Genomic DNA, 24,173 nt, shown 5'->3' with positions numbered 1-24,173 from the left:
AAGCGAACGGCGAAACCTAGGTGTGCCCAGACCGGGCTCACCGATCGTCTAGGACAACTGAGAGTCTGTATTCTTTGTTTCTCCGCATCTCATCGGTCAGTTCATTCACAACAATGCTCGGTTCAGCACTCTTTTCGAAGCTCTATTCAATCAGTGTGTCCACAGAATTTAAACGATAAGTGCTATCTTCACAAAATTTTACTTGTGTACTCCTCTAGGCCTAATTGGACACCTACTTTTTTTTTTTTTTAATCAAAACTCCAACTTTAAAAGGTAGCGTGCCAGAAAGGGTTAAAGGAATCTTTTTTTTAGCTTCTCTCTCTGTAGAACGGTGTCTGAGACACCAGAGTGTCTGAAGCAAGGCTCTACCCCTTGTAGAACAGTTTGATCATTTCGGAAGGTGGTATAGAATAAAGAAAGATAAGTCGAATAGGTTTTTTTAAAAATGATTTTTTATGGTCAGATAGGAATACTTGTTAATTTATTAATAACAATGGAGTTGCTGTCCAAATTTGTGCAAGCAGAAGGTTTTCAGCTCCTACCGGACAGAGAGATTAATTCTGAAGTGTACTTGTCATCAGCTGGATAAACTGAATGAATCACCTAAACAGAAGCGGCTAGAATTGATCAATAGAAAAGGGGTATTCCGCTAAAGTAATGCGAGGCCTCATCCGAGTTTGGTAACTTGCCAAAAGCTTTAACTGCTTTGTTGGGATATACTGCCGCCACAGCCTTCATATTTTCAGATCTGGCACCTTCCGGTTACTATTTGTTCCGGTCTCTACAGTATTGTTTAAATTGTAAAACTTGAAACGTTTACTTGAAATGAGGAAGTCGAAACAAAGAAAAACAGTTTTATGATTATGGAATCATGCTGCTGCCAGAAAGATGGCAAAAGATGTTGGACCAGAATCAGCAATATATAATTCAATAAAATTGCAAGGTTTATCGTAAGCTTTTAACGGTTATCTTTATTTAAACCTACTGTCCTATCCCTTCTAATTTCAGCTTACAATTTCCTACCATAATGTATTTTTAGAATTCCGTTTAATGCAAATGAGCGGTATTTATGTCGGAAGTTCCACTGACTTCGTTAGAGAGCCAGTGATTCTGACTAGCTCGCATTTAACTTTTGGCTACCTTTTCCCTAAGCTATTACTGCGCTCGGGCGTATTTCAGGCCCTTGATAGCTTTGCCAGTTTAGTTGATATTTAGGGCCAACTACTTCGAATTTTGATAGCATCGGTACATCTTTTCAGCTAGCATTAGTTAAGTTTTATTTCCTATTATTTTGAGTTCGAGGTAGAGGCTTTGCTGGACGCTCTGAGAAGGAAGCCGTCTGTTCAATTCTTATTTTAAGAAACAAAGGGTAATTAACCCTTCTTGAGTTTACGCATCTGTTTCTGAACTAAACGACCTGTTCACGAGGATCCTACACATTTAGCTGTTAGACAACACGTTGGAACACCACAAAATATTTATTCACTATAAAAAAATCTTCTTTCATTTTGATTAAAAAAAATCTGATGTGTACTTCCTTGTACGGAATATTAAATTATAAGCATTTTTTCTTGCATTTCATTTAAACTTATTGGATTGAATTAAATCTATTTCGCCGACAGCGCTTAAACCACAATAGAATAAATGCACACTTTAAAATTCACACTATTTGTTTACCATAGCGACACCCTGGCGCTAGGTTCACTTAACAGTATTATATTTCGTTCATATTATAACTCAGAATGCAAAAAATTTATATTCTTTAAAGAATTATCTAATCGTTGCCTCATGTTCTGTCCAAATACTATAATAAAGCTAGAACGATGTATTAAAGAAATTAAGTAAACAAAACAAAAAAGAAACAGTTTTTCACAGACGATTCAGTATTTCTCATTCAATTCTCACTTCGCGACAAAAAAAAAAAAAAAAAAAATACATAAAAACTCAAACTATCTATGTTAAAAATTAAGTAAATCTTAAACACTTATTTCCTCCGATAAATTCCAGAAAGTATTAAGCGTGATTTAATTCGCAATAATAAATGAAGGCGTTTGTCTTTGTAGTTGCGAAGCTACGTTTCTCTAGATTGGCAACAAATCCACTACTCTGCTGTTTCAAATGTAAACAATCAATGGCCGCCATCAAAAAAATTATTAGGCTTGGCGATACTTAAACAACTTTAAAAGTGTTGATAATTCTAAAAATATTCCACACAGATTTACTAAAGGCATACAAACCTTAACCGGAAGATAAGAACATCATAATTCAATCATTTTTAAAGCAAAAAATGTACAATTTACAAACATATAAGAGTAAAGAAACTGAGATCACTGAGCCGGGTTACAGAGTGGATATATATATAAATATATTTATATACGTTTGGCGCGGCCGATTGCAACCAAAATATGAGGTGCACATCTACATGTTGTAGTAGTCCTATACACAAAATTTCAACGTTCTGAGGCTACTCGTTTTTAGCACACAACACAATTAAATCATTTTTAAAGCAAAAAATGCCCAATTTACAAACATAGGAGTAAAGCAACTGAGCTCACTCAGCGGGATAACAGATTGGGTGTTATACGCTTTTGGTGCTGTCCATTGCAACCAAAAAGGGGAGGTGCACAACTACATGTTATACCAGTGCTATATATAAAATTTCAATGTTCTGAGGTTACTCGTTTTTGAGTTATGCGAGAGACGTATATTGATACGTACAGACGTTTCTTTTTAATCCATTTTAAATCCTTTTTGCAACCCATTTTGTGTAAAAGAGTCCTTTATTGTGTCCTTACGTACAGATGTCACGCAAAAACGACGTTAAATTGCATTCGATAGCGGTCAAAATAAATATTTTCGTTGAAATATCTTACCCCAAAATTTTCGCAATTACAATACTTTGTTTACTACGTACAAGTGTCAGGACTGCTATGCGTTTTCGCACTTCGGGATACAGAGACCAACACTTTTGGTCTAAAACGTAGAAAATAAGAAATAACTAAATTAAATAAGAAATAAAATTCTTCACAGAGGCTATTAACGAAAGGACTGGCCTTTTGACACTACGTATGTAGTGAGCGAAATGCAAAATAGTACAATACGTCTTAGTATATCAGCAGGAACTAAGTTCTGGCCTAAAAGGCAGACAAGAATCGACTGGAAAAGCACGCGCGTGGCAAGGCAGCAAGAAGTCTCTCTCATCTCTTGGCTAAAAGCCACTTCTTAAATACCTTTACAGTTTGCAACTCATTAACATAAAATTCCTACTCGCGCTTATTCTGACCGGAAATGGGAAATCGAAGAGGATAGGAAAGTTTTAAATTAAAATAAACGCTAGTAAAACTTAAAATCCTTACACAGGGAAGTAAAAATTAAACTGGCAAACAATTTAATTATATTGCTCTAAATTTGGAAAGAACAGTTTTGCCATATAATTAATTATACCTAATAAAATACAATCTAAAATTTCGCATTACAGGCGTTTATATTTATTAGATAACTGAATTAAATTTTGTTTGCGAAAGCTGAACTCGATACTTTACGTAAAGCTCTTTACTGTTTAAAACACAAAATTTGTTTGAGGTCGAGTGCTGGGCGCATCAGAGTTTTTATATCTCCTCCCGTTTGGAGTCAGGAATTTGTGATTTCAAGCTATGAGTTCTTATTTATAGCCACTATATGTCGCATAATCATATTAGAGACCCCCCTTTTTATTTGAAATGTGTAGTCGATCCCTGATATGGAGCAAAAGCCGTCCTCGTGCTTCACTTATCCCAACCAACAGCAACGTTTCCTCATTCTCATCAATCGATTTACCTGTGCCCGGCGACACAGACGCCAGCAGATTCGGCCTCGCTACCTGAAAACTCCGAGTGGAGTAGCAGAGAGAAAACGTTCCAAAGTAATGACCTCCAACAACACCCATCGACCCTCCCTTGCTATAGCGCAGTGGAAGAGCCACTTGAAGGCATTTGTACGTCTCGAGAGGTCGTCTTTTATTTTTTCAAGGGTTGATTCTAGTATCTTCGCTTGCTATGGGCTTTGTTATCCAGTAAGAAGGGATTCTGTAAAGATATATATTTCGTGCTTTTTCTTTATTTATTTATTTCCTTTATATATATATACAGTGTCTCAAAAAAGTGATGGGACACTTGTGCTTTACAAAAGGAAACTGCAATAAAATAAATTTAAAAAACATGTAACATTTTTTGTGGGTGTGTTTCATACTTAAATTTAGTAACAATTATTACATAACATACATTTTCTCAAAATATTAAAATATTAATTTAATAAAAAATACAATAGTTTAGAACGGAGCAGAAAATGCCTCACTTTAAGTGCTGGGACACTACGTACTATGCAACAAAAATCGTCTGAAGTAAGCAATAAAAATATCTTTTGGGGTATTTATTTTTACTCAAAAGCAATTGCCAATAATTTATAAAATCGTCTGCAGTATTTCTCTCCAGTTTGTTTTGGAATTTTTGTGTTTTTTAGCTCTGTGCAGCCATGAATGCTAAACGAAAAGAAACTTTGCCTGGAATTCGAAAATTAGTTATTAATTTGCATATTGAACGTGAAAAATCTATTAGAGAAACTGCTGAAACAGTTAACATGAGTCATTCAACAGTTTTCAATATCATTAAACGATATAAAAAGAATCATATGATTCAGGATAAAAGAAGACCTGGCCGACCATCAAAGCTATCCAATGGAATAAAACGAATTATTGTTCGAAATATTAAAAAAAAATCCAAGAATGAGTGCTCCTAAAGTTGCTGCCCTGATTTACAAGCATTATATGGAGTAATTGTTAATCCTGAGACTATTAGCAGAGTAATTCGATTTGCTGGATATCACGGTGCAGCAGCCAGGAAAAAATTCGTCTTAAGTGAAAAGAATAGAAAACACCCCCACAATCTTCACAATTAAATCCCATAGAGAATATTTGGCAAGAATTGGAATCAAGAATTCGCAAACACACCATTTCTTCAAAACAACAATTAAAATCGGTGCTTCAAGAAGAATGGGGTAAAATCACTCCAGAAATCACAAAAAAAATTAGTCGAATCCATCCCAAGAAGATTAAATCATGTTTTAAAAGTAAAAGGAAATCCAACAAAATATTAAAACCTTTTAAAAAGTAAAATTTTTGGATAAATATTTGATGGAAAAGTAAGTGTCCCATCACTTAAGTGAGCCATTTTGTGCTCCGTTCTAAACAATTGTATTATTAATAAATTAATATTTTAATATTTTGAGAAAATGTATGTTATGTAATAATTGTTACTAAATTTAAGTATGAAACACACCCACAAAAAATTTTACATGTTTTTTAAATTTATTTTATTGCAGTTTCCTTTTGTAAAGCACAAGTGTTCCATCACTTTTTTGAGACACTGTATATGTTTCGAATGCTTACTTTCCTCACTAAGTGGTGAGTCTGAGCTCGTTAGAAGGTATTACATACGTCGGAAATTCTCACTTGAGACATATTGTACAGCAACTCAACAATAAACTTTCCCACACCCATCTTAAATATATGGAAAAATTATTATCGTGACCCACTTTATTTCCCACAATACTTTTATTTATATTTTGTTTCATTTATAACTCAGAAAGTATCCAAATTACGAGAAATAATGAGCATCCAAATAAGGAAGGAGAGATGGACATGTTACATGATAATAATATATTTAAATAAATTTGAGGTTTAAATAAATTTGTGGTATACTTTAATTTATATTTTGTTTGATTCATAATGCAGAAGTTATCCAAATTGCAAGAAGAAATGAGGATACAAATGAGGAATGAGAAATATACGTTTCATAAAAATAATACAGTTAAATAAATTTGAGATCACGACGTGATGAGTTATCTCATTCCACCATGGAGGTAGGAAGTAAGATGGAGTTGCCCTAAACACGTTTCTCCCGTACCCTGCTCTGAAGCACCGGCGATCCCTACGTGGTGACCAAAACATTGGGTCATTTACCATTGAGTTCAGTGGGATTTGACGCGTTCGGATGTAAATATTTTGTAATTACGTTGTAAATATACATATAAATGTATATATTTTCTTTTTCTACAACACTTCAGAGTCCTAAGTATATGAAAACAACATATTTTTAAACAACATTTCATTCTGAACGGAATTATATGCTATACTTTTTCACAGGATAGTTTTCTCAGAATGGTTTAATTTGAACGAAATATTTTTACAAGTTTTCATTAATTACATTAGAAAAAAAATTAAGGTAATTCGATTTTATTCGGTTAAGGTACAAAAATTAAGATCAAAGTTTATTGTATTATTAATATTAAAATTATGCATAATTTCTTTTCTATTTATAGAGCTTCTTCCTAAAATACTATCTTAAATATGACACGATTTTTTGGCTTCTGAGGCATCTTTTAAATCGAAACATGTAAGTCAATTTATAGTTAATGCTCTATTCGGTTCATTTTAAATTAGAGAATTATTAGGAATTACCGAAATACTTTAAATAGTACTTGACTTTCTCTGAACATTTCTGAAAGGAAATAAAATAAGTCTTTTTAAAACTTTTTTTTAGGTATTATTTAAAACTTGTAACTGAGTTATTATAATGTAAGGGGAATAATTCTTTTAATTATACTTATCAGATTTTTTTTATCCTTCATTTCAATAATACATATTCCAAAACTCTTTATTACTTTCTTAAGTGCGCATCTCATACCATTTGCTTTACAATACCTTTTAACAGATTGCTTTCCAATACGAACAATTCTTGCTTAAATAGTTTTATAACATATTTGTCAACAGGATTTCAATTTATATTTACAATTCAATATTATATTTATTATATATTTAGATAACATTTATAATCATTATAAATTAGATACATTTAATCATTAGATTTCTTCACAGTACTTTCACAGTTGTTTATAAGTGAATAAATTCTTCATTTCAAATACATTTATAAATAATTTAATGAATATTTATGTATTTTGTCAAAGGCAGATACATGCTTTTTGCAATAATATGCAACAATAATATATAAATGTTAAAAAAATTGTTTTATTTAAAACATTTTGGCGTTTGGAAAATAAAATAAAAGTAGCGAATACTCTATCAAGGGTATCGAAAGACGTATACAATTTTAAATGTACCGTAAGGTATTTTTCATTCTTTAAGCATAACATTTTTCTTGAAAATCTATATTTTTGTAGTTCAGCAGCTTAGAATTTTATAAAACAAATTCATAATCAAAATCGCTGTTGTTAGTTATCGAAAAATAACCAAGATGTGATTTTTGCGTAAATGTCAGTAAACTATACAAATTGCTATTATCCATCACACTATGAATGTTTCTTTCATGCGAAAGTGTCCCCTTTTTCGATTTGTATGGAACTGTCGTGTGTCGAAATACTATCAGAACCGTGTCAAGCGAGCTTCTGAATGTAAACAAAGAACACCCCATCTGGTGACCCAAGCTTCAAAGTAGTGCTGCACTTCTAGTGCCGACTGGCCCCTCCTTCCTTTCCTACCTCCATGCATTCCACCGTGCATGCTGACGTGGGTTTACAATGCATTTTCTCCCTCTTCCAAACATGCCTTCGCGGTGTAACGATCAGCACCCTTGGCACGTATTCCAGAGGTCTAGAGTTCGAGTCCCGGCGAGGGACTGCACATTTTTCGCGTCTTCCGGGTTTAAAACGTGCTAATGATTCTTCAGTGGAGCCCGAAATAAAAAATGGTGGATAATGATTCTTCGCCACCAGGATTTAGCCATTCGGTCCCTATTATTCCCAATCGTCCTTTAAAAAGACGGAGCAGATAAGGTATCAGAAAAGAGTACAGCCAAAATCACCTTGTAAAGGATTACGTTAATTTTATTAACAGTTAAAATTTTAAGTTAAAGTTCCTTTCCTGTCAAATTCTTAACTTCAACTTACTACTTCCGTCCAGAACGTAGTTTTGGAATCTTGCTGAATATTTAATGAGGAGGAGCGGTATTTAAACCACGAAGTTACTTGCGACATGCGACGGAGGACGTGGGCACCATCCCTCTGCCAATTGGTTAATTGGTATAGCGCCAAGTCCACCTTTATCTAGAGTTTGGCCAGAATAATTAGTTGCAATACAGGGCCAAACAAGGGCATAATTATACATTTGGATGCACATTTTACAGAGTTTGTGAACACAGATTACATTGAAAATTTAAGTACATTTGGTTACATTTTACATACATTATATACAAATTTAAGATATTTATATCATATACCCTGCTTTCGTATGCATTTACTTATTAGGTTCATTAAATGGTGCTATTTACGTTTATACTGCATTTACCATATGATACATTTACGTTATATTACCTTCACGTCTAAAAATGAACACTTATAGAGGGCACATGCTATGCACATTGTTTACTGATTGCCTATGTGCACCACCTTTACAGATTTATTACTTGTGTTGTTTACATTAATATTACATTTGCATTACATTGAAATTATGTTACTTTCATAATTAAGACATTTATTACACATGCACAGCTTTCATGGGCATTTACTTATTCAGTTCATTAGGTGGTGTTATTTACAATTACAGGGGTTGGACAAATATATGGAAACACCTTTAAAAAGCATGTTTCTTTGCTTAATATGGTGTAGGAAACCCGTTGGCATCCAAAACAGCTTGCAGTCTTCTCGGAATGGATAAATACAGTTCCTGTATGTTTGCCAAGGGAATATTATACCATTCTTCCTGCAAAACGGTGGCAAGTTCAGATAACGATGTTGGCGGTGGATAACGAGAACGCACTTTCCGTTCCAATGTAGACCACAAAGGTTCGATAATATTCAGGTCTGTTGACTGTGCTGGCCAGGGGAGATGGGACAACTCATCCTCGTGCTCAGAAAACCAGTCCTGGACAATGTGAGCTGTGTGAACAGGGGCTTTGTCGTCTTGGAAGACACCATCACCATCGGGGAACAAAGTTTGTACCATGGGATGAACTTGATCGGCCAAAATGTTCACATAAGTCATGTGCCCTGACACAGTTATCATGGGGCTAGCAGAGAACCACGATATGGCTGCCCAAACCATAACAAAACCCCCGCCATATTTCACTCTTGGCAACAAGCAGTCTGTATTATAGGCTTGAGATGGCGTTCTCCAGACGTAAACTCGGCCAGAAGTGGGAAACAATGTGAAAGAAGACTCGTCAGACCATATTACTCGCTTCCACTGCTCTATAGTCCAGGCTTTATGACTTAAACGCCACCTTTTCCTGTTACGGGCATTAGCATCACCGATGAGTGGCTTCTCCATTGCAGCACGGCCAGCAATTCCCTGTTTATGAAGCTCCCTTCTAATTGTTTTGGTACTCACAGGGTTCGGTAACACAACATTCATTTCAGCAGTAACTTTTGCAGCTGTGGGCTTCTTGTTTTTCGTCACAATTGCCCTTAATGATCGTCTGTCACGATCACTCGGGACACACTTTCGTCCGCGCTGTGATTTAGCAGATGATGTTTTTCCGCTTTTCAAATATGCGGAATAAATCTTCGATACAGTACCTCTTGAAACACTAAACACCTCGGCTACCTTGCTTACGGAAGCACCTACCATACGTGCTCCAACAATTTGCCCACGTTCGAAGTCTGTTAACTCTGACATAATGCAATGGCAACCTCACATAACAGTACTCCGACAACAACTGAACTGTTTAGCACATTTACGAAGTTGTATAGGTGGCGTCAGTAGTCAAAAATGCCAGCGCCACTTACATATTTCATTAAAATCAATCTTTCTTTTCAAACATGCATTTTACAAGGTGTTTCCATATTTTTGTCCATCCACTGTATATTGCATTTATTTTATGATACATTTACTTTGAATTATCTCCACATCTAAAACACTTAACGAGAGAACATGCTATGCACATTGTTTATTGATTATCTATGTGCACCAATTTTACAAATTCATTACATGGTGTTGTATACATTAACGTTGCGTTTGCATTACATTGAAATTATGTTACTTTCATAATGAAGACATTTATAACATATACACTGCTTTCGTTTGCATTTACTTCTTGAGTTCATTACACAGTGCTATTTACATTTATATTGCATTTACCTTATGTTACATTTACATTGCATTATCTTCACATCTAGGACATAAACACTTAAAGAGGGTACATGCTATGCACATTGTTTACTGGTGCTCTATGTGCGCCACCTTCACAATTTCATTACTTGGTGTTGTTTGCATTTATATTACATTTGTGTTTGTTACATTGAAATTATGTTACTTTCATAATTAAGACTTTTGTAACATATACACAGCTTTTGTATGCATTTACTTATTATGTTCCTTAAATGGTGCTATTGCATTTACCTTATGATACATTTACATTGCATTATCTTAACGTCTAAAATATAAACGCTTAAGGAGTGCACATGCTATTCACATTTTTTAGTAATTCTCTATGTGCATTAATATTATAATAAATACTGTGCACATTATTATCACTTTTGCGTTACACTGAATTTATGTTACTTTCATAATTAAGACACTTATAAGATATACACTGCTTTCGTATGCATTTACTTAAGTTGATAACGCTTATTATGTTCATTACTTATTAAGGTCCTATTTTACGTATTACAGTACATCGCATGGTGAAGCTTGCATTTTATTACATTTACTTTATGTTACCATCGTACTCATGGTAAATGCTGATACACTTGGTGTAGATATTACGTGCAGTTATATTACAGGTAGAGTGAAAAATCTAAGGATGGGACAGGTCTGTGTTTAAGTCAGACAGTTTGTCCATCCCACGAAGTTACTTACTGAGTTAGAGAGAATCAGAGTTTCTGATTTACGCGCGTCTGCCATTTTGGTCACTCTCTCTCTCTCAAAGCTGTTATTACGCTCGGCCGTCCCCAGGCCTTTGCTAAGCTTCGTAGTCAAATAAGTTAAGGGGCCAACTTGATTTGAACCTTGATAGCTTTGGCTATACTTCTTTAGTTAATCTTAGGTTTTGTTTAATTCTTAGTCTTTTAAGTTCAAGTCCAAGTGCAGGCTTTGCTTGTACACTCCCAGGCGGAGTTTTGTTAAATCTTATTGGAATAATAAAGGGTTAGTTACCCTTCTATCTTGTTGTTTCTTGTCACCGAACTCAAGCGATTATTCGCTTATCAGTTCTTAGATTCTTCACTTCCAACATTAACTTGGAATTCCAAAGTGAGGAACTCTATAACCTAACCAAACAAGTTGGTCTCATGCTCATGACAGGCCAGGTATTCTCTCGCTCCTCCTTTCTGCATGCCTTCGTGGTGTAATGGTTAGAACACACGGCGAGTATTTGAGAGGTGTAGGTTCTAGTTCCGACGAAGGCATTGCTCTTTTTTTCATGTATTTTTCTTAAAAACAGCCTAGTGAATCTACAGTGTAAGTGATGTTATGCCCAACTGTCAGGCTTTTAAATCAGGATAAGAAAATAAGAAACTAATCTAATTATAAAACAGACTTAAGCTGAAGCTAGACACAAATACCTAACGTAGTGGGCCCAATATTTAACCTAGCCAGCGATTAGCAACAGGCACCTACAATAGGGCCGAGCGTACTAGATTCAAGAACGAAGCAACCAGAAAGCAAGCACGCGCCACGAAGTACTCCTAAGCACTCTCTCTCTCGAAGTAAATTGAACTTTCCTTAAGTACTTCTTTTAACTCATTTGCATAAAATGCGATACTGAAAACTCGTTCTGGTAGGGAATAGTAGATGGAACACGAGAATAGACAGTAAAAAATGTTTAAACTTAAAATAACTGATCGAAAATTAAAGTAACCTCTACATATTCATAATTTTAATAACGTAATATAATAATATTTGATTAATTTTCATAATTGCAATACTACAAATCATTCGTTTTACTTCCTTGTACGAAGTAAAAAGGAAGTATTATAATCGCGAAAAGTTTCAGGCAGCATATTTCAACGGAAATATCCATTTTGACCGCTACCGAATGCAATTTAACGATGTTTTTTCGTGATATCTGTACCTAAGGACAGAATAAATAACTCGTTTCCTCCAAAAAAATTATGAAACTGCTTTAAAATGAATTCTGAAGAGAATTTTTCGTGGCGTCTGTACGAACGTATGTACGTACGTACGTACGTATGTCGCATAACTCAAAAACGAGTAGCCTCAGAACGTTCAAATTTTGTATATAGGACTGCTATAACATGTAGATGTGCACCTCGTATTTTGGTTGCAATCGGCCGCACCAAACGTGTATAAATATATTTTAATGTATATCCGCTCCGTTACCCGGCTCAGTGATCTCAGTTTCTTTACTCTTATATGTTTGTAAATTGTACATTTTTTGCTTTAAAAATGATTGATTTATGTTGTTTTTATTTTCTGGTTAAGGTTTTTATGCCTTTAGTAAATCTGTGTGCAATATTTTTAGAATTATCAACAATTTTAAAGTTGTTTAAATGCCGCTAAGCCTTTCTTTTGACGGCGGCCATTCATTGTTTACATTTGAAACAGCAGACTAGTGGATTTGTTGTCGATCTAGAGAAATTTAGCTTCTCAACAACAAAGATAACGCCTTCATTTATTATTGCCAATTAAATCATGCTTAATCCTTTCTTTAATTTTTTCGAGGAAATAAATGTTTAAGATTTACCTCGTAATTTTTAATATAGATATTTTGAGTTTTTATGTATTTTTGTCTTCTTGCGAAGTGAGAACTGAATTAATGGAATGAGAAATACTCAATCGTCTGTGAAAAACTGTTTCTTTTTTGTTTTGTTTGCTTAATTTCTTTTATACATCATTCTAGCTTTATTATAGTATTTGAATAAAACATGTGGCAACGATAGATAGCAAATACTAGAGTGAATTTTAAAGAATGCATTTATTCTATTGTGATTTATGCTCTGTCGGCGAAGTAGATTTAATTCAATCCAATAAGTTTAAATGAAATGCAAGAAAAAATGCGTATAATTTAATATTCCGTACAAAGAAGTCATGTGGTGTACACATCAGATTTTTTTGAGTTTTAATAAAGTGGTTTACAGTACTTCTACTTCAGTGATTTTCAGAGATCCATTCTTGAATAAGGTAATCAATTATGTAAATCAATAACCACCATGGGTACCCGATAGTCGTCTTCTGTAAGACGACCACATTCATACAAAAGCAAAACTGTCCGAAATCGTCAACGGTCGTCTTGAATATAATTCACTACTTGCAAAACTCCATTTCGGAATTCGGGTATTAAAATTCGGAATTGGGTATTTGGGATTAAAAGTAAGAAAATATTATCAGTGAAGCCAACATATGCGCAATGAATTCATGTATACATAAAATTGTATCTGCTGCCATTTGCAAACTGATAATACAGTAATTTAATTCCCAGCAAATGTACAGTAATTCGCAGACTTTAACTGAACCTTAGGGGGAGCTCCGATCGTTCTTGTTTCTAATTAAAGCAAGCTGAGTTCAAACGGACTCGTTCTCTTCATTCCTCTGGGTAAATTAGCAGTGGCTACAATTCACAAATCAAACGGTGTCGCCAACGAATGCCTGAAGGCTTTGAGAGATTCTAATTTTAGGCTACACTTAGTTTCATTAAGCTCTGCCCTGTTTTCATATTGTTAGTCCAAAGAGGCTTTGTCCCTGAGGGACTATTATCTCCGTTTTGCGATTTGGTGTCGAAACACTATGAATTCCGTTTAACTTTTCAAACTGTTGCCACCCAATGTTATCGCCCTGCATTATATTTTAAGAAATTAAATAATGAAGAATCTGAATATGTATCTTTCTTGCATTGTGATTAAACAACGGTACCAAGAGCCATCCAATTTTGAATGACGTCATCCTACTGCGCATATGGGCATCTGGAAGCCCAAATTTGGAATTTGTTTTATTATCGATTTCATATTTTGTAAAACTTTAACGAATTTTTGATTAACAAACTCAACGATTTCGAAGCCAGCAATGGCAACGTTGTACAGAAAAAAAAAAAAAAAAAACATTTTGATCTCCAGCGCGCGCGAGACTGTGCATCGCAAATTCTAAAGATAGGCACAATTTAAAATTATTTTGCGATATTGCTCTTGAACTTAATTTTGTGGCTTACGTGCGAAGAACATGATATTTAGTAAATGAAGGTAACACACAAAATGTTAAAAAGAAACTCCCCTTTGGACGTAATTTAAAATCTGAAACACTCCAGACTTTTGTTTTTTACAAATTTTGTACTTAGGTAGCTAATTTTAGTAGAATTACAATTAAAATTGTTTTATTCCCCCGTGCAATATAGCGCGTGATACATTTTAAGAGAAAGCTATGCCGGGAAAGTAAAAATATAGATGCACGTGCATTTAACATTGAATAAACGGATATATCTTTTATTTGTAATGAAATTTAATAAATGTAATTGACTACTGTGTTAGCTGTAACCGTAATGCCATCCTGTTGTTGGTTTCCAGAAATCTCAAAAAGCAAAGAAATTACTAGTACTCTCTCTAGACCGATTCAAAGCTTTAAAAAGGCCGAGAGAGTCATTCAGGCTTCTATGGCACACGAAAGTCTGATAGCCAGTACTTCTCATGCTAATCTCGGCATAAAACGGAAGTTTGAGTTGGGAGTCTTAGCTGAGTTGTTTAGTTAGCTGCCGTTATTATTGTTGATCAGATTAGCTTTCTGTGTGCTGTGCTATGCTATGAGTTCTGTTTAACGATTTTAGTAGTTTAAAGCAGGGTGTCTTAAACTGTGGGTCGAGGGGGTCGCAAGACCTGCAGCATGGGGTCGCCAAAAATTTTCGCAGTTTTGATATTTCTTTAACTTATTATAATAATTTTACAATTACCAAATATTTTTACACAATGCATCTGAAAATAGAAAAAAATACGACAATACAGACAAAGCAAAAAACGAATACGTTTCGACAGATTCTTTTTATACTATTGTTGCGTTTTTTTTTCTTTCTGACACCAGTTGTTACGTTATTATCTTCCGTCACGATCTTACGGGGTTCGTAGATTTGGAGTGAATAAAGACGACACTGGATGAAGTATCGAAACACATTTTATTTAGCCAATATTAATCAAGACAGCTCCATTAAAACTTTTTACAGTCGTCGAAAATCTACTATAAACACGCCGACACGATCAGCGACACAGCCTTCAGGTTATCAGGCTATCACGGTGGAGACAGCTTCACTGCAAAGCACCCGAGTCTGCTTGGTCGTTCTCAGAACTCCACGTACTCTCGAGACTCTCCACGCTACAACTCGCGATGCACTCGACGGCACACGAGCACGGCTCCCGACTCTTCAGTTCAGTCGTTCCCGGGGCTCAACACGCTCTCTCTCGACGATGCACTAACCGCGCTACACTCACAGACTTCTTAAGTGGACTCGACGACCTACTCATCACTCGCTGCCCGGCTGTCAACTCGATCGACTCCGCAGGGATTGACTCGCTAGACTAGGCACACACCTTCTCGATGAGAGACACACACTAACTGACTGCGGACAGCAGAGTTTATATAGCTTTCGGGTTGTATTCGAAAACATTCTGGGCTAAACCGGTAAGAATTCGTTCGAGTAGGTTCTCCACCCGTCCATGGTATATCGCCAATTTTGTCGCCAAATGGTCGATTTCTCGCCAAATGTGGCAACCCTGCCTTCCCTGCCATTTTATGGCAACCCTAAAACTGCTTTGCGGGGAAGCCATCTCACCGCGCCTGTACATTTCGTAACAATATAAACGTTGATTTTCTTTGCTTTGCACGTGACGCTGTCATTTCGTCTGTTATGTATTTAAAATTTTTACGTTCCTCTGTGTTTTAAAATTAGAAATTAAAGTTAATGACTTAAAACTGCAATAGTATATTACAATACAAGTGTAAAAAAATTGGCAGTTTCTCTTACGCGTATGTCGGATTTGCGGAACACTTACAGGGGGGGGGGGTCCCACAAAATGTTTGTAAATATTATGGGGTCCTCTGAGTCCAGAAAAAATCTCAATGATAAAAGGGGGTCACGACTCGGAAACGTTTAAGAAAAGTATAACTACGAATTAAACTACGGATTTAAAGTACAACTACGGATTCTTACTGCGTGATATTGTGAACACTTGTACAATTATTTCTAAGAAAAAATTCCCAGCCTTCTGTTATATTTCTTGTGATAAGAATCAATTTTAGTAACCTTTTATCTGATTGTGCATTCAATCTGTTACGAAACCTTACGCACGCAACAATATCTTCCTAAATACTCGTATATTTAAACTTTCATTTATATACCTCAATGTGTTAGATAGTTATAAAAAGAATGGCGTGAAAGAACATCATAAGAAGTTGAAAAAAACTCATTTTCTCAACAGAAATATAAGACAGATCATTTTTAAAATTAAACTATGACGAACCATTTTAGCTCGTGAGCTTCATATGCATACTTTCGTGTAAATCGTAACGAACTATCTTATTTCCGTATGCATGCTTTCGTGAGTTAGTCCTGCTGACAACTGTAGATACTTGGTTCGAATTCCGGTTAGGGCACAGTTGATTTATCATGCTTCATGGCGGCAAAAAAGCTTAATATGTGTTACAAATGCATTGGATTAACAATGTAAAGACTTTATTTTTTGCTAACCAATTATTTTTAGTTTAAGAATCTATCTTATCCTTTCTGATTTCAATTTCCTACGACAATGCAAATTTAATGACGTATATGCGAATATAAGTGAGTTTGGAAACAGTATTTAAGTAGCAGATTTCAAGAGTTCGAGGATTAGGGGAGTTAGTTTTGAATTTATGCCTCTGTGGTGTAACGGTTGCACACTCGGCGCATATTCGAGAGGTCCAGGTTCGAGTCCTGACGAGACCATTGCTCATTTTGTACGCCTCCAGCATCAAATTGCCTAATGACTCTATGGTGGCGCCCGAACTAAAAGGCGGTCGATGATGATTCTTTACCACCGCGATTTGGAGATTGGTTTCCCTAATCCTCAGTTGTCCTAATAAAAGAGTATATAAGGTACGATAAGTATTTTCCCCGTCATTTTCGCATGCCTTCATGGTGTAACGGTAGCACACTTGGCGCATATTCTGGAGGTTCAGGCAAAGAAAGTCTATGTAAAGAAGGAAAGTCTCCATAGACGTAATGTAAACCAGTTTGTCTTCTACTCCGCTAGAAAGAAGAGGGAAAATTCGCCAAGGGATTTGGCGACGAAACCTGTTGGCGAGAATTTCCCCCTTTGTGATGTACCTGGCCGAGATTTTCCACCTCCGCCACGTGTACAGGAAATTGAGGAACACGGGTTAAGATGAATCGTTCTTTGACGCGATAGTTTAAACTCGAATTTTCGTGCTTTTTTTTGCTTTACTAGTTGAACTTGTATTATCCATATCGCAGTTTGATGTCTGATTTTATATCTGTCAATATGTGGGGAGAGCGGAGGACGTGAGCACTATCCCTTTATCAAACGGTTAATTAGTATAGCACCACGCCCACCACTATCTATAGCACCCCTTCAAAATACATAATGCCACCTGAAAGGTATTCAACGTGCACGACAAGACATACAATATATGTTACAGATTAATATTCAAGATACATTACTGGTACATTACTGATACAAACATGACAGATGCTGAACTGATAAAAGGCTGATATAATACTAATATTAACACTGATTAATACTGCTACAGTACTGATACATTGATATAACACTGAATATTATTACTGATTAAATTGGAATGATTTTGCATAAGTCGGTAAATAAATCCACGAAATAATACGTTACAGAGACTCAAAATATTGCGAATTAAAATATCACAAATGAATGTTCTACTGTTACATTTCTTGTACTATTGTACTATCTATAGCACCCCTTCAAGATACATAATGCCACCTGAAAGGTATTCAACGTGCACGACAAGACATACAATATAATATGTTACAGAGTTACAGATTAATATTCAAGATATATTACTGGTATATTACTGATGCAAATATGACAGATGCAGAACTGATTAAAGGCTGATATAATACTGGTACTGATATTAACACTGATTAATACTGCTACATTACTGATACATTGATATAAAACTGAATATTAATGCTGATGAAATGGGAATGATTTTGCACAAGTCGGTAAATAAATCCACGAAATTATACGTTACAGAGATCCCCCCCCCCAAAAAAAGAAAAATGAGAATTAAAATATCATAGATCAATATTCTACTGTTACATTACTTGTACATTACTGGTGAAATATAACTGATACACTACTGATACAAGGCTGATATATTAGTGATACAATACTTTACTGATTGTAAGACTGTTTTTATTTCTCATGCGATATATGCATGAGCAAATATGCATATACAATACTTTATTAGTATTAATACTCATACAATACTTAACTGATATTAATACTCATACAATACGTTACTGATATTGATACTCATACAACACTTTTATTGGTATTAATACTCATTCAATACTGACTAATAGTGATTAATTGTAAATGGGAAATACTGATACTGATACAATACTTTACTCAATTACGACTGTTACATTACTGATACAAATGTGGATATATAATATTTAAATGTTACAATACTGATACAATACTTTACTGGTATTAATACTGACACAATACTGATTAGTACCGGTACTATACTTTGCTGGTGTAAGACTATTATATTGTTGGTACAAATTTGCATATAATCAATACGGAGCATACGTTTATGGCAGCAGGAGAATTTACGCTGTCTGACATAAGTCCATGCCCAGCGCAGACAGTTTGTCCATTAAATTGACAACCTTTGTAATCAGATATCTCTGCTTTATGATAAATTTGCAGAAGGCCTGCCTGTTGGTACTTGGCAGTTGAATATGAAGATCAGATGTCAATGGACAAGTGGTCAGGTAATGCTCTGGGGATCCAATATCTCCGCAGCAGTAGAACTCAGTATGGCTGAGCCCGCGTTTTGCAAAATATTGCGGAAATGGACCATGGCCAGTGATAAATCGAACGAGCTGAGGGTTGGAAATGATACGGTCAGTGTCCACAATATGTGGGGAAAAAAATGGAGTCACACAGCTTTAAACTCTTGATAAACGTGACCGTTGAACCTGTTCGAACTTCGACATCAGCTTAGAGCTTTGGCGCTTTTCGGCCACAGATATTTCACGCATGTGCAGTTGTGTCCCTTTTAGTTCGGAGGGAGCCACTCCTGCTGCTGCTGCGAAGCTTTCCTTCTTAACAATACATATTCTTTGCTTCAGGTTCGAATCCCGGAATCCAATGCGTATTTTTCATCTCTTCTGTTTCAAAAAGAAAAACCTAATAATCATGCAGTGGTGCACGAACTAAAAGGTGGTGAATGATAGTTCTTCACCCCCAGGATATGGTGATTGTGTGCGCTAATCCCCAGTCGCCCTCCAAAAGGTAGGAGCATATAATGTATTTCTCCCCTACTTTTGCATGCCTCAGTCGTGTAACGGTAGCACACTCGGCGCATGTTCCAGAGGTCCAGGTTCGGGTTCCGGCGAGGGCATTGTTCATCTTTCACATCCCCAGCATAAAAAAAAAATCCTAATGGCTCTACAGCCCAAAGTAAAAATGTAACGGACAATAACTTTATCACATCCCATTTGGTCAACTGGATCTCGGGCCTCTCCTCAACTGCCCTTTAACTGGGAATACTATTATACATGACCGCATTTTCCTGCACGTGCTTTTGCGACTCAAAGGATTAGCACGTTCGTTTGGCAAATACAAGACCTGCGTTCGAATCTCTGCGAAAACGACACTTGTTTTTTTGTGTTTCCTGGCGTGGGTTAAAAAATTTAACAGCATATACAATGTTAATGTCGACATTTGTAATAAAAGAGCTAAAAATACACAGCTAGATTGTACTAAGTCCCCACTTAAATGTGCTACAAAACACAATCTGAATGTAGAATTTCCAGATTTAATCTCACTATGCAAAGATACTATTGTGATAAACCCGAAAAAGTCTGTTTCAAAGCTATGAAGCGATCCACCGGCTGCTACATTTATTCTCCTTTTGACAAAGATTTTAATCTTTCGATTGTGTTGCATTGATCTAACGTGAAAACAGTTCATTATGTGAATAGCTCCTTTTGTTATTCTGTAATATGCGATTGAGCACGTCAGATATAATTTTAAATCGGCAAAAAGCACTTTTGTGCCACTGAATAGGAGCGAAGTGTATTTCGATTGTGTAAGTAGATATTCCATAGGTAGATTCGCTGCAACGATAATAATAGACTTGATTCCTCACTGATGATAGAATCTCCTTGTTAAGGCATGAGAAATCAATATTAAACTGGCTTTCGCAAATAGGCCTTCACTGCCCATTCATATGAATGCAACTGTTGTAATACAAGTATATTGCATTCAATGATGTTCCAGTAACCACTAGCAGATGCCTTCTGCCATATCTTAATTGAGTGCTTTTGACTACAGTAATCCTGGTTTCCTCAGGCAATGGATTTTACATAACTGACGTTGTTTTAGACGTCTGTAATCTAAATTACTTAAAAGGTATAATTACTAATTTACATTAAGTAACTTATTTTTAAAACAAATTAAATAAAGTTGAAATTGCATAATTGTTAATAAAGAAGTTATTAATGATATGAATGTTCATTTTGTGTGTGGTTCCATTACATTAATATCCAACTTTACTTATTAACTATCTTTCTTAGAGATAATGTTACGGAAGTTCAAATTGGAAAAATTTGAACTCTGTCTTTAAGGAACCTTAAGAAACCAGATGTCGTCGACAGGGTCGCAATTTTTTATATTAAAAACGATAGTATAAGAAACTTGCCAAATTTTTGGGTCGTTACCTCGTAGAGACATTAGGTGGTGGTGGTGGTTTGGTGTATTTAATTATGGCAAAGCACACTAAGGCTATCTGCCTAAGGGGAGGGATGCCTTCGTGGAGACCTTTCTAATGGAAACTGGGTCGTATACACGTTACACATGGGGAAAACCACAAAAACACCCATGCAGCCAGCCCGTTCGCGGGATTCGAACCTCGAACCGAACTACCAGTGTTCATCGACTTTACCGCTCGGCCGCTGGTGGGCCTAGGGACATTAGGTATTTTAAAGCAAGATACATAAAAATTGAGCAATACCTTCGCCGGGACTCGAACCACTACAACAGAACTGCCTTACACTAACATTGTGCTCCAGCTTTCATGTGACTTCATGTACTCCATTTATCTTTTTGTGCCTTAAGTGACTATGTGTATGTACCTGTTTTTTTTTTTTTTTTTTTTTGTGCTCTCTGTTTATGCATTTTACGCATTGTGCTTTGTGTATTGTTGCCTATGCATTTTTTATGTCTTTTTTATGCGTACGTCTTATTATCCAAGTATTTTTAGTTTAACTACCTACTATCTGTAACACCACAGCTTGCCTCTTCAATCTGTAATACAATCCTACTAATGCCCTTGTAAGGCCATGTACTTTCCTTTCACAACCTCAATAATCTCCTGGTGCAGCCTCGTGTGGTTCCAGGAAGCTCTTGCCGTAGTTAGAGGAGGGTTTGGAACACATGCCTGTTTACCTCTGTTCGACACCAGGCGTTCCAGTCCTCCGTAACCTACCTAACTACCTACGCGTCGAGTGTGCCGACCCCTACACCACGAAGGCATGCTATGAAGGCGGGAGAAATACCTTGTAGCTTCACCCTCTATAGCCGGTGGCCCACTATTAGGTGTCTCCATAATAAAGTGACTACCGCTTGCAACGTTCGTAGTGGCCAACGTCCGGGACGACAAAGTCGTTAGTGACACTTACTGCTATACCGAAGGGCCTCGGTTCCATTCTTGGCGAAGGTATGAATGTAAATTGTCTGTCTCTTTATAAAAGGCAACGTTGGCCTATTGTTAAGTACCTCCATAATAAAGTGACCGCCGCTTCTGGCCTTAGTACTGGTCAACCTCTATGACGAGAAAGTGGTTAATGACACTTACTGCCCCATCGAAGGTCCTGGGTTCGAAACCCGAAGAAGGCATGATTGTAAACTGTCTGTCGCTTCATAAAAGGCAACGGTGGCCCACTATTAATTGCCTCCATAATAAAGTGACCACCACTTCCGGCTTTAGTAATGGTCAACATCTAAGACGACTTGTGCCCAGCGTTAAAAAAAAATCACCATATATCTGCCATTCAGGCGACACGAGAAGTGATGCTTTTAACCGAAACGTAAAATCTACCTGTTTGGGGCTTCTAAAAGAGGACCTATTGAAAAGAAATACCTTCGTATTGGAAATACTGACTGCTCTTGGACTCATGAATCCTATCTAGTCTAATGGCTAACCAGTTAAGACCAATATGAGCGACACATAACATCTTTAATTAATAGTTATCTCCATTTATCTTACCAAGCTTCATGTCCATTACCATTACCAAGCTTCGGCGAGAAATAGCCCATATGGCGACAAAATTGGCGATATACCATGGACGGTTGGAGAACCTTCTGGAACGAATTCTTACCGGTTTAGCCCAGAATATTCTCGAACACAAGCCGAAAGCTATATAAACCCTGCTGGCCCGCAGTCAGGGTGTGCGCTTCGTCTAGAGTTTGAGATAGTTAGTATCGAGTTGGTGTCTCGTCTAGTGAGTCAATCCCTGCGTAGTCGATCTAGTTGACAGCCGGGCAGCGAGTGCCGAGTGGGTCGTCGAATGCACCGCAAGAGTCTCGTAGTGTATCGCGGTGCGGTTAGTGCATAGTCACGAGAGCGTGTCGAGCTCCGGGAACGACTGAACTGAAGAGTCGGGAGCAGTGCTCTGTGCGTCTTCGAGTGCATCGCGAGTTGTAGCGTGGAGAGTCTCGAGAGTACGTGGAATTCCTAGAAAGACCGATCAGAGTCGGGAGCTGCACTGTGATGCTTTGCAGTGACGCTGTCTTCACCGTGATTGCCTGACAGTGTGACGGCTGTGTCGCTGAACGTGTCAGCGTGTTTATAACAGTTCGACGACTGTAGAAGTGATTTTGAAGCTATCTGATTAATATTGGTAAATAAAGTGTGTTTCGATACTTCATCAAGTGTCGTCGTTATTCACTCCAAATCTGCACGAACCCTTGAAGAAAGTAACTCAACAATATATATATATATATAGAGAGAGAGAGAGAGAGTTAAAGAATTTTATAAATGTATAAAATAATTTAATAAACGTAATAACTAAACTAATTCAAAAAATTAATGAATGTTAAAAAACATAAAAGGAGAGGAATTCAATAATCTTCAGTGCCACTTCATCAGGAGGAGGAACATTGAAATCAGTTAAAATCTCTCTTCCATAAAAAAAAAAAATCCTTGCTTTTCTTTCCTTTCAATTTTCAGTCCTTTCAATTTTTGGCCTTCGTGTAAAACTGTTTCTAAATTTCTTACTTTGTGTCTTTACCGATAATGTTTCAGCTGCTTAAAGCGCGGAAATGCGTTGCATGATCATATTATGTTATGTAAAAAAATCGTTTCGTAATTATATACTTTTCTTATTTACAGTACGTGAGATTGAGTTTCGATACCCGACCCGAGCTCCTGTTGCAGCTACTGACCAGAGAATGGCAGCTGGAACTGCCCAAGTTGCTGATCACCGTGCATGGTGGCAAAGCGAATTTCGAGCTGCAGCCCAAGCTAAAGGCGGTGCTCAGGCAAGGTTTGGTGAAGGCCGCCAAAACGACGGGAGCCTGGATATTCACTGCCGGGACCAATACCGGTGAGTACAACCATTAAACAACATTCATAGAGTCCCTCAAACTCGACATAATGTGGACTGAGAGTCTGTGGACTTTCCGAAAAGTTGAGTTTTACGAAATAAGGGTTGGGTTTTTCAGAACTCTTAACTCTTTGTCGCATACAAATAATCTAGAGAAGTTAAACGAAAATGTTTGGATTTTTTTCTACTTAAAACAACCTTAATAATAATAATAAAAAATTAATTTTATTCAAATTTCGTTTTAAATAATTGCTACAGTTTGTTCATTACAGTGGACAGCATGCATATACGTACATGCATACAAATCTCTTCCGAACGATTCACGGTCATTGCATTTGAAATCCTTTCCTGCCTTGTTTGCAGTGATCATTACCATCTTCT

General features: G+C 36.4%; 1 protein-coding gene across 1 annotated transcript in view; it reads left to right on the top strand.

The window, feature by feature from the left end:
• Trpm (transient receptor potential cation channel, subfamily M) overlaps positions 1-24,173 on the top strand; it is a 1,045,900-nt gene that overhangs the window by 638,849 nt on the left and 382,878 nt on the right. The window contains exon 4 of the mRNA XM_085816215.1: positions 23,579-23,792. Within this exon, the coding sequence (XP_085672341.1) occupies positions 23,579-23,792 (214 nt within the window). The remainder of the gene's footprint in view (positions 1-23,578; positions 23,793-24,173) is intronic.

Source organism: Stegodyphus dumicola, chromosome 4, assembly GCF_044657685.1.
Source record: "Stegodyphus dumicola isolate Sdum_Otavi_A_Nest chromosome 4, ASM4465768v1".
In the NCBI taxonomy this organism is placed as follows: domain Eukaryota; kingdom Metazoa; phylum Arthropoda; class Arachnida; order Araneae; family Eresidae; genus Stegodyphus; species Stegodyphus dumicola.
The sequence above is the reverse complement of the archived record's forward strand: the minus strand, read 5'-3'. Positions and strand labels throughout refer to the sequence as shown.